We start from the raw sequence: 17,217 nt of genomic DNA, 5'->3' as shown, positions 1-17,217 counted from the left end.
CTCCCTCCTGCTCCCCCACACAGCCCTGGCTTGGATTAAGCTGTCCAGCGTGGCCCAGAGCAGCTGGGGCTGCCCCTGGATCCCTGGCAGTGCCCCAGGCCAGGCTGGACACTGGGGCTGGAGCAGCCTGGGGCAGTGGGAGGTGTCCCTGCCATGGCAGGGGTGGCACTGGGTGAGCTCTGAGGTCCTTCCAAGCCAATCCACTCTGTGATTCCATGATTCCATGAAAGTGCCCTGCCAGGAGCTGCTCCTGCACCCCCAGGCCCTGTCCCTGCTCTACCCAAGGGGAAACTATTTGGGAAATGCCTTTTGGGAGCAGCAAGGCAGGACCTGGGCCAGCTGCAGGCAGAACAGCAGCCAGGGCTGGCTCCCAGCTGCTGCAGAGAAGGTGACACTGTCACCCAGCCCAGTGACACTAATTCCAGCAGCTGGGGGGTCACAGGCACAGGGGGATCCATGCTCAGCCCTCCCTCTGTGGGGTCTGGGCTTGGCAGAGCAGGGACAGCCGCCCTGGGGGTGATGCTCTCTGTCCCCAACACAGAGGGACAGGAGGGCCCCTGGCCGAGCCCAAGGCTGCACAGAGCTGGGAACTGGGGCAGCCTGTGCTCCAGGGAGTGCTGAACAGGCTCCTGAGGCTGGAGGAGTGCTGCTCCCAGCTGGAATGCTGCAGGATACAGGTCCAGCTGTGCTTCAGGAGGGGGCACCTTTGAGTCCTTTCAATCCCAAAAAGGTGCTCAGGCCAAGGGGACATGGGGATAATCCCTCTTCCTGTCCCACTGCCATGTCTACCCATGCCTTTGGTTGGGGTTTTTAGTAAATGCTTAAATCACTGAGCTGACCAGAAGAGCACAGATAGAATGAAATGGTGATTAACAATTTCTAAATTACCAGTCATGCTGGCATTGCCAGGCTCCAAACAACCCCAGCAGCGGGGCCTGGCCTGCTAGGGATGTTCCTGACCCTGATGGACCAGCTGGGGTCTTTGGGAATGTAAACCCCACCTTGCATCAAGGATTCCCTCCTGATACAGGTGAACTACAGACCCAGGTCTGCTCTGTGCCACAGCCCCCAACCCCAGCACACACTGCCCCTGTTCCCTGGGAGCCCCCATTCTCAGGGAGCCCCCCATTCCCGTGGAGACCCCAGAGCCCCATTCCCAGGGAGCTCCTCCGTTCCCAGGGAGCTCCTCCATTCCCAGGGAGCTCCTCCATTCCCAGGGAGCTCCTCCATTCCCAGGGAGCCCCCAGAGCTTCCCATTCCCAGGGAGCTCCTCCATTCCCAGGGAGCCCCCAGAGCCCCATTCCCAGGGAGCTCCTCCAATCCCAGGGAGCTCCTCCATTCCCAGGGAGCCCCCAGAGCTTCCCATTCCCAGGAAGCTCCTCCATTCCCAGGGAGCTCCTCCATTTGCAGGAACCCCTCCCAGTCCCATGGAGACCCCAGAGCCCCATTCCCAGGGAGCTCCTCCATTCCCAGGGAGCTCCTCCATTCCTAGGGAGCCCCCAGAGCCCCATTTCCAGGGAGCCCCCAGAGCCCCATTCCCAGGGAGCCCCCAGAGCCCCATTCCCAGGGAGCCCCCAGAGCCCCATTCCCAGGGAGCTCCCCCAGCCCCAAGGAGCCCCCGCAGCCCCCGCTGGCCCGTTCCCAGGGATCCCCCCGGCCCGTCCCCCGGGTGCCGTACATTGGATGGACATGGGTGACACCAGCTCCTCGTCCAGGTCATCCACGTCGTCGGTGATGATGAAGTGCGAGGGGTTGGGCCGGGGCGTGCCCATCCAGCCCGGGTCGATGTTGAGGGCCGAGGCCAGCGAGGGGATGCCGGGGTTGTTGACGATCTGGAAGCCGCAGAGCAGCTCGATCTGCTGCCAGCGGTGCAGCCGCTCCCGCAGCGCCGCCGTCACCTCGCTCAGCGCTTGTCTGCGGGGGGACAGGGGGACAGTGCAGGCAGGCACCGGGGACACAGCCCCTGCACTGCCTGGGGACAGGGGGACAGTGCAGGCAGCCACCGGGGACACAGCCCCTGCACTGCCTGGGGACAGCTCCTGCACTGCCTGGGGACAGCCCCTGCACCGCCTGGGGACAGGACACACGGGGACAATGCAGGCAGCCACCGGGGACAGCCCCTGCACTGCCTGGGGACAGGACACACAGGGACAATGCAGGCAGCCACCGGGGACACAGCCCTGCACTGCCTGGGGACAGCTCCTGCACTGCCTGGGGACAGGACACACGGGGACACACAGGGACAGTGCAGGCAGCCACCGGGGACAGCCCCTGCACTGCCTGGGGACAGCTCCTGCACTGCCTGGGGACAGCTCCTGCACCGCCTGGGGACAGGACACACGGGGACAGTGCAGGCAGCCACCGGGGACACAGCCCCTGCACTGCCTGGGGACACCTCCTGCACTGTTTGGGGACAGGACACACGGGGACAATGCAGGCAGCCACCGGGGACAGCCCCTGCACCGCCTGGGGACAGCCCCTGCACTGCCTGGGGACAGCTCCTGCACTGCCTGGGGACAGGACACACGGGGACAATGCAGGCAGCCACCGAGGACACAGCCCCTGCACTGCCTGGGGGAACAGCCCTGCACCACCTGGGCTGCATTTGGATTTCTTACAAAACAAGACTACAAGTGATCTTCTTTTGTTAATATACAGCTGTGAAGGTTTTAAAATAAATATTAAAATATATAAATATAAATATATATATACTTTAAATATATATTTTAATTTAAAAATGTATATAAAATATACTTAAAAGTATATATTTATATATAATTATTTACATAGATATTGTATATATAATATAATAAATTATAATATCGTATAATATAATCCTATATTTTGTGTATAAAATGTATATATTTTTATATAAAGATATATAAGTATATCTTTATGTATATAAAATGTATATATATAAAAAAAATCTATCTAATCACTCAGAATCTATTTACAAAAACATTTTAACTAAAGTGTATCAAAAATTAAAGTTGATATAAAACTTAGTTAAATAGTTGATTTAGTTAATAAAATTTAACGTTGTAAGCAAAAAAACCAATTAATTTATACATTTTAGTCATCATAAGAGTTGTACTATAGTTGTACTACTAATCATAGTACCTTGTTTACTCCAATACATTCAACAAACAATTAACAAAACTATTTAAAAAGTCTACATAGTATCAATAGGAGGGGGAGATGTAAGGGTCAGCTGGGGTCATCCTGAAACATGAGACTCTTTTCATTCCATTTCCAGAATAAAGCAATTAAAAAATGCAGCGGCAGCTGGAGTACCCGGGGATAACATCAAGGGGGAATGGCTGCCAGTGCCAGAGGGCAGGGCTGGGTGGGACCTTGGCAATGAGGAATTGTTCCCTGGCAGGGTGGGCAGGCCCTGGCACAGGGTGCCCAGAGCAGCTGGGGCTGCCCCTGGATCCCTGGCAGTGCCCAAGGCCAGGCTGGGCACTGGGGCTGGAGCAGCCTGGGGCAGTGGGAGGTGTCCCTGCCATGGCAGGGGTGGCACTGGGGGGCTCTGAGGTCCCTCCCAGCCCCAGCCATTCCATGACAGTCCCTTAAGCTCCCTGCAGCCTCCTGGAACCTCATTTTGGCAGGACTTTTCATTGCTCCATGTGACTGTGATCCCTTGTTTCTCACAGGCAGAATCAGGTTATTGATGAAGAGGAGCAAGCCCAACCCCAGGTCACTGAGGACAGCAGAATTTCAGTAAAATGAGCCCCAAAGCCCTGCAGAGGTGAGGACACTCCTGCCTGGGACAGGGGAGGGATGAAGAGGGAGGTGTTGAGCACTCACTTTGCAGTTAAGATTTTATGATCCACATCATCCAGAGAGGAGCTGTGAGCAACATGGAACGTCCCAAAAAGGGTGTTTCGCTTCTTTTTGATCTTTTCAGCCTGGAATATCAACAGAGAAAGGTCACAGGAAGAAGACAACCTGAAATTTCCTCCAGGCCATGGACATCCTGGACGGGCTGAGACAGGAAGAGTCCCTGCAGCTGCCTGCATGTGGGAATGGTGGTGTTACTGGGAATGCTGTTCCTGGCACTGGGTGAAGAATTCCCCAGCAGCAAGTAGCAGGTTGGGGATTTCTCCCAGTTTCCCAAAAAAACAGAGGGAACTGAACTGAAAGGGCTGAACTTTCAGGGCAGAGCTGGAGTCCCCATTCCTGGAGGGATTTCACAGCCCTGTGGATGTGGCACTGGGGGACATGGGGCAGTGGTGGCCTTGGCACTGCCCAGGGAATAGGTGGACTTGAACGTCTTCCAGGGTTTCTCCAACCCAAAGCACTCCATGATTCCAGGAGGCAGGTACCTCACACCTTGGCTCATCCCTCCCCTGGATAACACACCCCAGGGTGTGAGCTGAGGAGGATTTCTGGATTTCTGGTTTGAGGTTGAGTTTGTGCCATTGTATCAAAACTTAAAAGTCTCCTCCCACAGCTCTTCCACTCCCAGTTCCAGCACATGAAGCTGGGACTTAGGAGAGTCGAGGGTGTGGGTGCAAGAACTGACAGAGCCAAAGGAAAACTGTTGGAATGCTAAAATGTTCCCAATCAAAGCAGATTAAAGCACACAGTTTTCCCTCCTGCCAGCTCTGCTCCATATGGCCATGGGGACGAGGACGAGTCACAACAGCTCCCTGGGCTCATCCCTCAGGGCTGGCACACCAAATCCCAGACCAGGAATGCAGTGATGATTCAGGAGCTCGGGATTCCACTGCCTGTGCATGCTCACCACTTGGAGCAGGGATGGTGCTGAGAGGTCAGAGCCTCCTGCTCACCCCTGCCCAGGTTCCCAGGGCTGCAGGCTCCAGCAGTGCCCAGGGTGGGACCTGCCCACCCTGCGAGCCCATGGCTTAGGAGCACCATCCTCATCCTCATCCTCATCATGCTCAGCCCCTGCTCACACCTCACTTGTGCTGCACTTTTACAAGATATAAATTTAAGGTATGAAGAGAGAAACTGCCCTAGAGCTGAGTGAGGGCAGGGCTGGGTGGGATCTTGGCAATGAGGAATTGTTCCCTGGCAGGGTGGGCAGGCCCTGGCACAGGGTGCCCAGAGCAGCTGGGGCTGCCCCTGGATCCCTGGCAGTGCCCAAGGCCAGGCTGGACACTGGGGCTGGAGCAGCCTGGGATAAAATCAAAGGTGTCCCTGCCCACAGAATGAGATGAACTTTGAGGTCCTTCCCAACCCAAGCCATTCTGGGACTCCACGATGGCACAAAACCAAGAAGATGCAGAGAAACCAGCTCAGCTCTGCAGGCTTCACCCCCCAGCCCTGCCCAGGGACCCAGCACGAGGCCGCTCCAGCTCTCACCCCTTCCTTGGCCACCAGCAGCTGCTTCTCTGCGTTCTGCTTCTTGATGTTGTAGTACTGCACCTCCACCTCGTGGGTCAGCTGCAGCCACTTCTGCAGGGCCTCGGGGGCAGCCCAGCTGCAGTGGGACTCCAGCTCCTTCTCCGCGTTCTTCAGCGCCATCCGCACCTGGGGAGAGGCGCCGGGACACGTGGAGCAGCCATGGGGACACAGCCCTCCTCCAGCCCATCCCTCCCTGCTGCCACAGCCTGCCCAGGCAGCTGCACCAGTCCTGGCAGCAGGAAACCCCTCTGCAGGAGCAGCAGCATCCTGGGGGCTGCAGGAGAGGAGCCACCCACAGGGCAGGCTGCTGCTCCGAGCACCAGAACCTCCCAGGGACCACTCCTACCACCCTAAGCTGAGCCCCTTCCCCAGAAATTCCCAGCCAGCACCGTGCTGTGCCCCCTCTCAACCCCTCCACATCACCAGGAGGCACAGGAAAACCCTCTGGAGCCGATGGCACGGTGCACAAGGTGGTTCAAAGGGAATTAGGCTGACAGGGAGGATGCTCTGGGGGGTTCTGCAGCCTCTAGAAGCTCTGCAGAGCTTGCTGCCTGTCTGTAAATCCCCCAGATCCCCCTGCGGGGGCAGAACCCCCTGACAGGCAATCCCTGTCTCACCACAGCTCCCAGCCAAGCCCAGGGAGCTCGTCAGGAGACAACTTCCACACTGCACAAAGTGAGAAAAATATTTAGACACAAAACATGTGCTGCTGGTCAGGAAAAGAAACAGCCTGGCTGCATCAGCCATTCCTGGGGTGTCTCCTTCATCCCCAGCCCAGGCTCCTGCACACCCTGACACCCCACAGAGATACAGGATCAGAAGGGACTGGCTGAGAAGCCAGCTGAGGACACTGCAGCCCCACAGAAAAGCCTTTAGTGGCACAGACCACCAAGAATGAGCTTGTCTGCTGCAGTGCCCACCCTGTGGAGAGGCTCCCACAGCCCTGGAGCTGGGCTAGCCCCGCAGGAAGGGAAGGTGTGCCAGCCTGGAGCAGCAGCAGGATGGCACCACAGCCCCAGGACGCACTGCAGGGATGTGGCACCGTGCCACCACAGCCCTCTGGGGCTCGGGGGGGCTGTGGCTTCACCCTGCACAACAGCCCTGCCTCCCACCCACAGCAGCTGCCCTGCTCCCGCAGCTCCAGCCCACGGGCACGGCCGTGCCTGGCGGCGGTGGGCGGATGCAGAGAAGAGTTTTTGTGCAGGATTGCTCACACTTGGAGCTCTTCCCTGGATGTGTTCTTCTTTAACTTAGTCATGCCCGACCCAGCCCAGCCTGGGGGGTTTCAGGGAGCCAAGAGCCCCCGGGTACAGGCAGATCTGAAATTCTGTGTTTCACCCAGAAGGTAAACATCCATCCATCCATCCAGGAGCAGCCCCGAGGCACCACACACCAGAGGTCAAACACTTGCACCCCTTGTGTGTGATTCAGGGTTGTTCAGTATAAAACTGCCTAAATCAGTCCCTGAGTGCCAAATTCAGTCCCAGACCCTGGGTTTTTCCTGGCTTTCCCCACTGGACACCAGCAGCACCAGTCAGGTGCTGCTCCCACCTCAGCAGAACTCAGATCATCACCCACAGGCATCTGGGATTTGGAAATACGGAAAAATCTTGGGTAGGAAATCTGTCACTGGTTGTCTGGGGTAGAGGAGTGCTCATAACACTCACAAGAACAACGTTTTTAGGGAATGGTGGGAAGGGAAGTGCTGTGGAACAGGCAAGGACCAGTGGCTAAAATTGAGTGTCCACAACCCAAACTCTCGTGGTTCTACAGGGAATCCGTGCAAACAGGAGTTATTTTGTGTGTCTCCATTCTCCTGGGAAGACCTTTAGGACCCCATCTGGATCACTAATAACAACAATTCATAAGGAAATTTATACAAAAGTTATACTCAGCCCTGGTGAGACCCCACCTGCAGAGCCTCCAGCCCTGGGGCCCAAGAGCAGGAGGATGTGGAGCTCTAGGAGCCAGTCCAGAGGAGCCATGGAGCTGCTCCAGGGCTGGAGAGCTCTGCAGCCAGGCTGGGAGAGCTGGGGGTGCTCACCTGGAGAGGAGAAGGCTCCAGGCAGAGCTCAGAGCCCCTGGCAGGGCCTGAAGGGGCTCCAGGAGAGCTGCAGAGGGACTGGGGACAAGGATGGAGGGACAGCACACAGGGAATGGCTGCCAGTGCCAGAGGGCAGGGCTGGGTGGGATCTTGGCAATGAGGAATTGTTCCCTGGCAGGGTGGGCAGCCCTGGCACAGGGTGCCCAGAGCAGCTGGGGCTGCCCCTGGATCCCTGGCAGTGCCCAAGGCCAGGCTGGACACTGGGGCTGGAGCAGCCTGGGGCAGTGGGAGGTGTCCCTGCCATGGCAGGGGGGGCACTGGGTGGGATTTAGGGTCTCTCCAGCCCAAACCAATCTGGGATTCTATTCCACAATTCTCTCAGTGCTCTCTGGGCCCATGGCCCCACTGGGGTCTGTGGAAGGTGACCCAGTGAGGAGGGAGGGATGGATGAAGATCCTGGAACAGGGCACTTCTCCATCCCACACACTCATCTCCAGCAGGACCATCCAAACCCTCCAGCGTGGCCTGGGTGATCAGAACCCTGGTGCAGAGGAGGTCTGTGTTATTGCTCCCTGGGAGCAGGGACTATGCTGAGCTGGGGGGAGCTGTGGGGTCAGAGGGGTGACAGGTTAATGTCACAAGTGTCCTGGGGCTGTGGGGCAGTGTGGGGTTACAGTCACACAGTGCTGTGGGACACTGCAGTACTCACCTGCCTTCGGCCTGGGCAGCTCAGAGGTCACATCAGCTCCTTGATGGGAAGGCAGGGCAAGGGCAGGGTGAGAGCTGGGCTGCTCCAGAGCTGGGGCCCAGGGCACCCAGCCCCACTGGTGCCCAAAGCACACTGCCCCAGTGCCTGTCTGTGCCAGCAGGGACAGCCCAGACCCCTGCTGCAGTCGCAGGCAGGAAGGGAATTTGCTGTTTGTCCCCCTGCACTGCCCTGGGGCTCTCAGGACACTTGGTCCTGCTTTGCCAGGGGAAGCCCTGGATTCCTGCCTTGGTTTCCTCCCCATCCTCCATGGTGGCAAAACAGACTGGACACAGCTGGGAGGATACACACACACACACAGCCTTGGAACATCTGAGGAACCTGCCTGGCTCGTGCAGGTCTGGCTCCAGTCTCAGTTTAAAGTGATCTGTAACTGGCAGCCAGGTGAGAATTGTCCCACAGATGAGATAGGAAGCAGCTACTGGGGTTGTGGGTTAGGACTTCCTTGTAGGTTTGGGGAGGTTAAGGTTGGATACTGGGAAAATTTCCTTATGGAAAATGCTGTCCAGCCCTGGCACAGGCTGCCCAGGGAATGTTGGGGTCACATCCATGGAGGGATTTAACAGGATGTTAACTGGGGACATTGTCACTGGTGGCCTTGGCTGTGCTGGGGAAGGGCTGGACTGGATGGTCTCAGAGGGCTGTTCCAGCCCATACACACCCCTCTGATCCACGAGAAAACATGGAAAGCATAACTGAACTCATTCTAAATCTGTCCTAAAACCATGAACACAGAGAGACTGCACGGACTGGGGAGGGAGTCAGAAATGCCAGAGGGTGCAGCCCCAGGGCAAGTCCGACCCTCTGCTCCTGCTGGGATGTCACAGGGTGCCAGCACCTGCCCTGCCCAGCACCATAGCAGTGACTGGGATGTGTGATGGACACTATGGCACAGAGACTTGGGGCTTTTCCTCCACAAAGGGGAGTGGGAAAGCAAAGGCAGAAGAGCAGCAGCATCACTGGATTCAGGGGGAATGGGAAGCAGTGAGGACTGGTATCCCTCAGGAGCCAGGACTGGCACTGGGAAATGTCATTGTTGGTGACAGGGACAGGGATCCAGGGCAGGACAGGGATCCTGGGCAGCCCCACCCTGGCAGTGACATGGAGCTGGTGTTGTGGGCACACCCTGCAGGGAAGGGATGGAGCATCCAGAGGCCCCTGGACAGGCTGGAGAGCTGGGACCGTGCCAGCCTCGTGCAGCTCAGCAGGACCAAGGGCAAGGGCCTGCAGCTGGCTGGGGGCAATCCCAGCACAAACACAGCCTGGGGAGAATGGACTGGGAGCAGCCCCGGGAGGAGGAGCTGGGCATTGGTGGGAGAAGCTCCACAGGCCCTGGCCACGGGCACTGGGACCTGAAACACCTGTGCCCTGGGCTGATCCCACAGGGTGGGCAGCAGGAAAGGGTTTGGGATTAAATCCCTGTGCCCCCACAGGTAAGAGCAGAGCAGCTGGGGCTGCCCCTGGATCCCTGGCAGTGCCCAAGGCCAGGCTGGAGCAGCCTGGCACAGTGGGAGGTGTCCCTGCCATGGCAGGGTGGCACTGGGTGGGCTGTGAGGTCCCTCCCAAGGCAGCATTCTGTGTTTCTGTGACTCCCCAGAGGGATGCAGCAGCACTGCCCTCAGGGCCATGCCCGTCAGGTGCCTGCCCAGGTGAGCCCTCACCTGCTCCAGCTCCTGCTCGGCGTATTTCTGCCGGCTGAGCTCGTTCTCGGTGCCCTCGCGCAGCTCCCGCAGCCGGTGCGCCTCCTGCTTGGCAATGCTGATCTCGTCCTGCAGCTTCTTCTCCAGGTGCACCTTCTCCACCTCCACGGAGCGGTGCTCCTCCTGCGCCTTCTGCAGCCTGCAACAACACACAGAGCCAGGGCCACTGCTGGGCCAGCTCCCGGGCCCTGCAGGCAGGCGGGACCGGGGCTGCCCTCCAGAGCCAGCCCTGTGCTCTGCTCACCTGTGCTCTGCCCTCCAGAGCAGCTCTGTGCTCTGCTCACCTGTGCTCTGCCCTCCAGAGCAGCTCTGTGCTCTGCTCACCTGTGCTCTGCCCTCCAGAGCCAGCCCTGTGCTCTGCTCACCTGTGCTCTGCCCTCCAGAGCCAGCCCTGTGCTCTGCTCACCTGTGCTCTGCCCTCCAGAGCAGCTCTGTGCTCTGCTCACCTGTGCTCTGCCCTCCAGAGCCAGCCCTGCCCTGCTCTGCCCTCCAGAGCCAGCCCTGCTCTGCCCACCAGAGCCAGCCCTGAGCTCTGCCCTCCAGAGCCAGCCCTGAGCTCTGCCCTCCAGAACCAGCCCTGCTCTGCCCTCCAGAGCCAGCCCTGCTCTGCCCTCCAGAACCAGCCCTGCTCTGCTCTGCCCACCAGGTGCAGCCCTGCCCTGCTGTGCCCATGGGGATGGCAGGGAGAGAGTTCACTGTGGCTGGGAAGAAAGGAAATTGTCGACTGCTCAGTCTCAGCTTGATTAGTTTATCAAATGCTCAGGATGCATTTTCTTCATTTCCCACAGCACACCCAGATTTCCTCTAATGAGTCTCAAATTAAGCTCAATTTTCGGTATTTTCAGCCAAGCGAAGACTTCGATAAAACAAAGCAGGGCAAGATCTGCCAGAGCACATCAGATGGGATGGATCCATGCTCCTCCCAAAAATCCTGCAAATTCAGACATGTCTTAATCCTGCTTGGACATTCTTTTTCTTCCTCATGACAGACTGAATCAGCAGGAATATATGGCAGCAATGACACCCTGGATCTCCATGGATCAGCGGGACCTTCCACGAGGAGCTGGCCTGTGCTGAGGCTCCCAGCAGGGCTGTGAGGCTGGCAGGGCACCAGCTGGGCCAGTGACCCTCAGAGAGGATCAGAGTGTCACCTGTCCCAGGGGAGACCGCACCCACCTGGAGCTGCCCCAGGGGGAACTGAACAGAGACCAAGAGCTGCCCCAAGGGGAAAAGGAGAGAGACCAAGAGCTGCCCCAAGGGACAGTGAACAGAGACCAAGAGCTGCCCCAAGGGACAGTGAACAGAGACCAAGAGCTGCCCCAAAGGGAAAAGGAGAGAGACCAAGAGCTGCCCCAAGGGGAACTGAACAGAGACCAAGAGCTGCCCCAAGGGACACTGAACAGAGACCAAGAGCTGCCCCAAGGGACACTGAACAGAGACCAAGAGCTGCCCCAAGGGGCACTGAACAGAGACCAAGAGCTGTCCCAAGGGACACTGAACAGAGACCAAGAGCTGTCCCAAGGGACAGTGAACAGAGACCAAGAGCTGCCCCAAGGGACACTGAACAGAGACCAAGAGCTGCCCCAAGGGGAAGACACCACTGGCCAAGACCATGACCAAGGGAAATTCAACAGACATGGAGCTGTCCCCAGGTGAAGATGACGGTGACAAAGAGCTGCTGCAGCACTGAGGACACGTGTCTGACACCAGCTGGGACAGGCCCTGCTGGCACAGGCTGGCACAGCCCTGCAGTCACCAGGACACCCCACACACCCTGCTGGCACAGCCCTGGGTCCTGCCATGCCCCACACCCAGTGTCCACTCACACAAGTGACACGCTGGTGACACATCCCCCTCATGCCTGGCCATGGGGATGACCGTGGGATTTGGGGGCACAGCTGACGGGCTGTTCTGGTTGTTTTTAGCTGAGTGGGGCAGGGGCAGCACGCAAGGACGGGGCCAGGCACAGGCACCAGGGCCTGGCTGCTGCAGCTGGCTCGGGGCAGTGCCTGAGGATCCGACTCCTGCAGGCTGGGACAGACCTCCCCCAGCACCAGGAACAGCAGTGAGAACACCCTGCCATGGCAGGGACACCTGCCACTGCCCCAGGCTGCTCCAGCCTGGCCTCGGGCACTGCCAGGGATCCAGGGGCAGCCCCAGCTGCTCTGGGCAAGCTCACATTCCAGGAGCTTCCATACAATGCACACATCTCCAAACCAGACCTGCCCTCTCCTTTCAGGCTTCAGTCGGATGTGCCAAGACTTGATGATCTTGATGAGTCACTTAATGGCCTGGGAAGTGTCACTGCTGCAGGGTGTTCTCCAAGGTGCTCTGGGGATGAATGAAGGCTGGGGTTTGCTATGAACGTTCCCAGCTCCTCAGGAGCATGTCTGAGCTGCTCAGCAAATTCCAGCAGGCATCCCGTGCCTTCCGGAGGGCTGCTCAGCTCCGAGCTTCACCCAGCCAGCACAGCAGGGCCCTTCAAGCTCTGAAAATGAAGTCTCTGAGCAGAACTGCAGCACAACTTCTCCACAAGTCCTGGAGCACTGGGGCTGTCCGGAGTGTTCACTGTTCCTGTGGCAGCTGAAGATCCCGGCCGGACCCCGCTGGGCAAGGACGAGGAAGGGAAGGGACATTTCCCCTCAGGAGGCCTCCCAAGGCCCCCAGTTCTCCTCCTTTCCTCCCAAGGACGAGGAAGGGAAGGGACATTTCCCCCCAGTTCTGCTCTCAGGCCCTGAGCTCTGCTCAGTGCCCTCTGTGAGGACGAGCCCTGCCGAGTGCTCTGGCTCAAGGCTGTGCCCAGTCCCAGAGGTTTTGTGTTTCTTCCTGAGGGGCTTTAGAGCATTAGCAGAACTTCCCAGGAACATCCACTTGTTTACAGGGCTGTGCCCTCGGCAGCAGGGCCCAAGGTCGCTCCCCACAGGCACATTCCAGTTTGGAGCTCAGAGGTGACACCCAGCCGAGCCCTCCTGCCTGGACACCGCTGCTCCAGGGACGGACACGGAGCAGGGATTCCCGTCTCCTTCCAGATGCAGGAAAAAGAAATCAAACCTTCCTTGGGAGTGCTTCCTAGCTGTAACAGAAAACTCCACGAGGCTGGGTGGAACCAGCCGTGGGCTGGAGCCCCAGAGGGGAGTGGATTTGTGCCAGGGGAAGGTGCCCAGCCTGGCTCCATCACCTGGAGCTCCCTCCTCGGGGACGCCACTAGTGCCACCTCACTGGGGGACAGGAGCCCTGCCAGCAACACTCAGGGGCAGGGCGAACCCTGGAGGCTCTAGTGGGCTCCTAGGCAAGAAGTGGGGCTGCAGACCTGGGGCTGCACTGCACAGATCCCCAAAAGCTGGCTGGCTGCAGGCCTGCAGGGCAGCCTGACACCCTCAGGATCCTGGTGCCTGCACAGGGCACTCACCACACCCCGTGACTGGCCTGGCATCAAACTCGTGTTCACAGAAGTCACTGGAAACACAGCCCTCAGCTCACAGGGCAGCCTAGTTAATGTCTATCCTCCCCAACTCCACTGAAACCTCAGAGAAAACAGTTCAAGGCCCACACCATGCTGCTGTTATTTGCTAAATCTGCCATTAAAATATTCCCTTGGCAGAGCACCCCACAGGTTTGTCATCACCAGGGCTGAAGGCTTTCCACTGTCCCAGAAGATCCCTCTGTCCAGAGGCTCTCTTGGAGCACGTTCTCCCATCAGTAGCTCTACTGGAACCATTGCAGTGATTCCTGGGAGTAGAGACCCCATTCCTGAGGCTGCAGGATTTGATCCATGCCAAAAGCCCAGACATTCCTACTTAATACTCCAAAATGATGTACTTTTTTCACTTTCCAAGCAACACTTAGGTACTGCTTCCCCATACAGCTCCAAGAATTCAGGAGGGGATGTGTAAAGCTTTTTCCCCTTCAAAAGCCAAGGTGAAACAAGCTTGGATGACAAATTCCACATGAGCTGGATTGCATGGCAGGAGTGGGACTGGCCAAGCTCTAAGGCCCCTCTAAACTCAAAGCACTCCCTGGTTCTGTGACTAGGAAAGAACAGCCTGGTCCAGGAGTCCCTGCAGGAGGAGGCAGGCCCCCATTGAGCTTTGCCAGTCCCTCAGGAAGGGGCTGACTCTGCTGTGAGGCACCACACAGCTGAAAACAGGCATTTCCTGAAGTCTGAAGGAATAGAGCCGTGCAGGGAGAGCTGAGTGCTCCAGCTGGATGGACAGTGGGCACCTACCTCTCCTGCAGGTCATGGAGAGACTGCTCAGCCCTGTGGAGACCCTCCAGGTCCTTCATCATCTTCTTCATGTGCTCCTTGGAGTAGCGGTTCTGGATGTAGGCGAACCAGCAGCCGCCCACGCCGATGACGATGGACACCACCAGCATGAAGTCCTTGAGGTGGTTGTGACGAGTCACTGCAAGAGAGCAGAGACACTGCTGGGGCCAAGGGATCACTGGGAGAACTCCAAAGGGCTCTGCTGCACCGGGATGGGACGGGAGAACTCGGGGCAGCCCTACAAGGAATTCAGCACAGGACTCACCAAGGGAAAGTGGGGCTGTTTCAGTGTTTCAGGAGGAAACCAGAACCTTGACAACATTTATTCAATTTGGAGACAGCAACAACAACAAAAAGGATAAATTCCAAATCCTGCAGCTCCAATTTGCCTGGCAATGAGTGGTACTGGGGAAACCGCACAGAGGAACCCCGCCAGAATGGTTGTGACCTCACAGGGCAGCACAGGTAACCAAGAACAAAATAAACACTTGGAACAAAATAAACACTGCTGAGATCACAGAGCTGGGGCAGCTCAAGAGTCCAACTGTCAAGTTGCCAAACTTTCCATCAGAATCACAACTCAGTGTGGAAATTCCCTTTTTTAACAGTTAATTCAAAAAAAGGTGTTGATGCATGTGAGAGGATGAAAGTAATTAAGTGTGGGCTCAAGTGCTAAACAAAGCCCAAAAGATGAGTCAAGCAGATTTTTTTCCTGTAACTCAACCAAGTGTGTGCTGGAAAAGCCCAAATGAAAGAGCAGCTCACTCCAGTGAGCTGGGACTTAATGATCAGTGTCCACTGGTTTTGAACCAAACAAAGGCAACTCACACCAGATCCAGGGAAAAACACCTGTACCGAGGGGGCAGGCCCTGGCACAGGGTGCCCAGAGCAGCTGTGACTGTGGAGGTGTCCCTGCCATGGCAGGGGGGCACTAGACAGGAGGTGAAGCCCCTCCCCAGCTAAACCACATCTGTCACACTGGCAGAGCTGGGGGGACAGGAGGGGACCGGGAGGTGCAAACCCGAACTGGGAAGGCAGAGCTCAGCACGGACTGACCCGGATGGACACGTGGGGACAGGGCTGCTGCTCCCTGCCCACCATGCAGAGGCTTCCCCTGGGAGGGAGAGGGACAGGAGCCCTCCCCAGGGCCCAGGAGACAGGCAAGCACCGTGTGCCCCAGCACCTGGGATCCATCAGTCCCTGCAAGCACCCCGGGTAAATCCAGCACTCAGAAGTAAACAAGGTGAGCGCTGGCCCCGCTCCCTCCGGATGGATTAGCACAACATCCTCTTCCCAGGCAGCAGATCCTGGCAACTGCCTGCACATCCCTCAGCCTCAATCCCTGCAGCTCCCAGCTGGAGAGTGCTTTGTGTTCCACCCTCCCACAGCCCCGCTCTCCTGCCCTCCCAGGGCCATTCCCTGCCAGCCTCACCCCACCTGGTCCCTGTCCTGCCCCTGGTGCCAGCCGGGCTCAGCTCCAGCTGGGAGTGCAGCATTGCACACATCCCTCCTCTACACCAGCCCTGGCCAAAGACATGTGTCTCCATGATTCTTTAACGTTTTCTAAGCCTTCTGAAGTTTACATTCTTGTAATGAACTTTCTTGCACACTTTATGTAAATAACTTATTGTTTTGCATTCTTTTATGGAGGAAGAGAAACTTGATGGACTGCTGGTTTGTCCAGGGTCATTGGAGAGATGGCACTTTCACCCTCCGATCCACTGTCACTTTTAGAAATTTATAAATGTTGGAGTCAGAAAATAAACTTCCCTTTTTCCCTTGAGAACAGCAGTGTGTGCACCTCATGTTATTTCGTGTCCTGTAGTGACAGACACAGGCATGAGGAAACTGAGGAAAACTCAGCTTGGATGGAAATGCAGAAGCATGGAATGCCAGGATGGTTTGGGTTGGGAAGGAGAGACCCTAAATCCCCCCCAGTGTCCCCCCTGCCATGGCAGGGACACCTCCCACTGCCCCAGGCTGCTCCAGCCCCAGTGTCCAGCCTGGCCTTGGGCACTGCCAGGGATCCAGGGGCAGCCCCAGCTGCTCTGGGCACCCTGTGCCAGGGCCTGCCCACCCTGCCAGGGAACAATTCCTCATTGCCAAGATCCCACCCAGCCCTGCTCTCTGGCACTGGCAGCCATTCCCCCTTAGCCTGGCACCCCAGAGCAGAGGGGTTCCAGCCCTGGGAGCATCTCCATTTTCTCACTTCATTGTAGATGCTTTTTTCTGGTATCTAATCCCAACCAACCCTCCTGCAGATCCAGACCTTTCCCCCTTGGTCAATTTTCACTTCTGTCAAACATCAAGCCCAGTCAGAGCTGCAAACCCAGCAGGACATCAAGTCCTGCAGTCCTGCAGCTGAGCAGAACAATCAGTCTGTGATAAAACTGTGCCTGCTCTCCCTCCTTTCCCAAAGAAAGGAAATGGGAAAGGTGGAGAAGTCTGTTGTCCATGGCGTACGTGGCTTTCCCTGCAGCCTTTGCAGGTGTAAGGTGAGCCCAGGCCTGGCTGCTGCTGGGTGCAGGACAGGCTGTGCCAGCCCTGCTGGCCAGGGACAAATCCAGGGGGTTTAAATCACAATCGACTGCACAGGAACAATCTGAGGCTCTGCCACGGTGCCCTCGGTCTCTGGCCCAAGGCACAGGAGCAGCAGGGAAAGAGATTAAATTACAGAAAATTCTCTCCCAAGCTCAAAAGCAGCAAAGCTGCACCTGCAGAGCCTCCAGCCCTGGGACAGCAACAGCAGGAGCAGCTGGAGAGAGCCCAGAGGGGCCACGGGGCTGGAGCCAGGCTGGGAGAGCTGGGGGTGCTCACCTGGAGAGGAGAAGGCTCCAGGCAGAGCTCAGAGCCCCTGGCAGGGCCTGAAGCAGTCTGGGATTCCATGTTTCACCTGAAGTTGTGCTATTTTGTGCCAGATACATTCCTGAATCACAGGAACAGGACCCCAAAGGGACAGACACAGAAGGGATCACCTCATCTTGCTTAGATTATAATTGCACCACGCTCCCTTGCACTCGGATTAATTAAAGCTGAAGTGGTCAGACCTGTTTGCTGGAGGAAATGGCAG

General features: G+C 57.4%; 1 protein-coding gene across 5 annotated transcripts in view; it reads right to left on the bottom strand.

Annotated features, from left to right (window-relative positions):
* Positions 1–17,217, bottom strand: part of STIM1 (stromal interaction molecule 1) — a 74,642-nt gene that overhangs the window by 16,230 nt on the left and 41,195 nt on the right. For 4 of the 5 annotated variants that reach the window (XM_084226000.1, XM_084226001.1, XM_084226002.1 and 1 more), the window contains 5 exons: positions 14,109–14,286; positions 9,845–10,022; positions 5,332–5,499; positions 3,811–3,911; positions 1,679–1,914 (listed from right to left, as the gene is read on the bottom strand). In XM_084226000.1, the coding sequence (XP_084082126.1) occupies positions 1,679–1,914; positions 3,811–3,911; positions 5,332–5,499; positions 9,845–10,022; positions 14,109–14,286 (861 nt within the window). Of the gene's footprint in view, positions 1–1,678; positions 1,915–3,810; positions 3,912–5,331; positions 5,500–8,126; positions 8,166–9,844; positions 10,023–14,108; positions 14,287–17,217 lie in introns of those variants that run through there. The other variant, XM_084226004.1, reaches the window with a different exon arrangement.

This window comes from Fringilla coelebs (assembly GCF_963513975.1).
Source record: "Fringilla coelebs genome assembly, chromosome: 2".
Classification (NCBI taxonomy): domain Eukaryota; kingdom Metazoa; phylum Chordata; class Aves; order Passeriformes; family Fringillidae; genus Fringilla; species Fringilla coelebs.
This window is presented reverse-complemented; position numbering and strand designations above follow the sequence as displayed.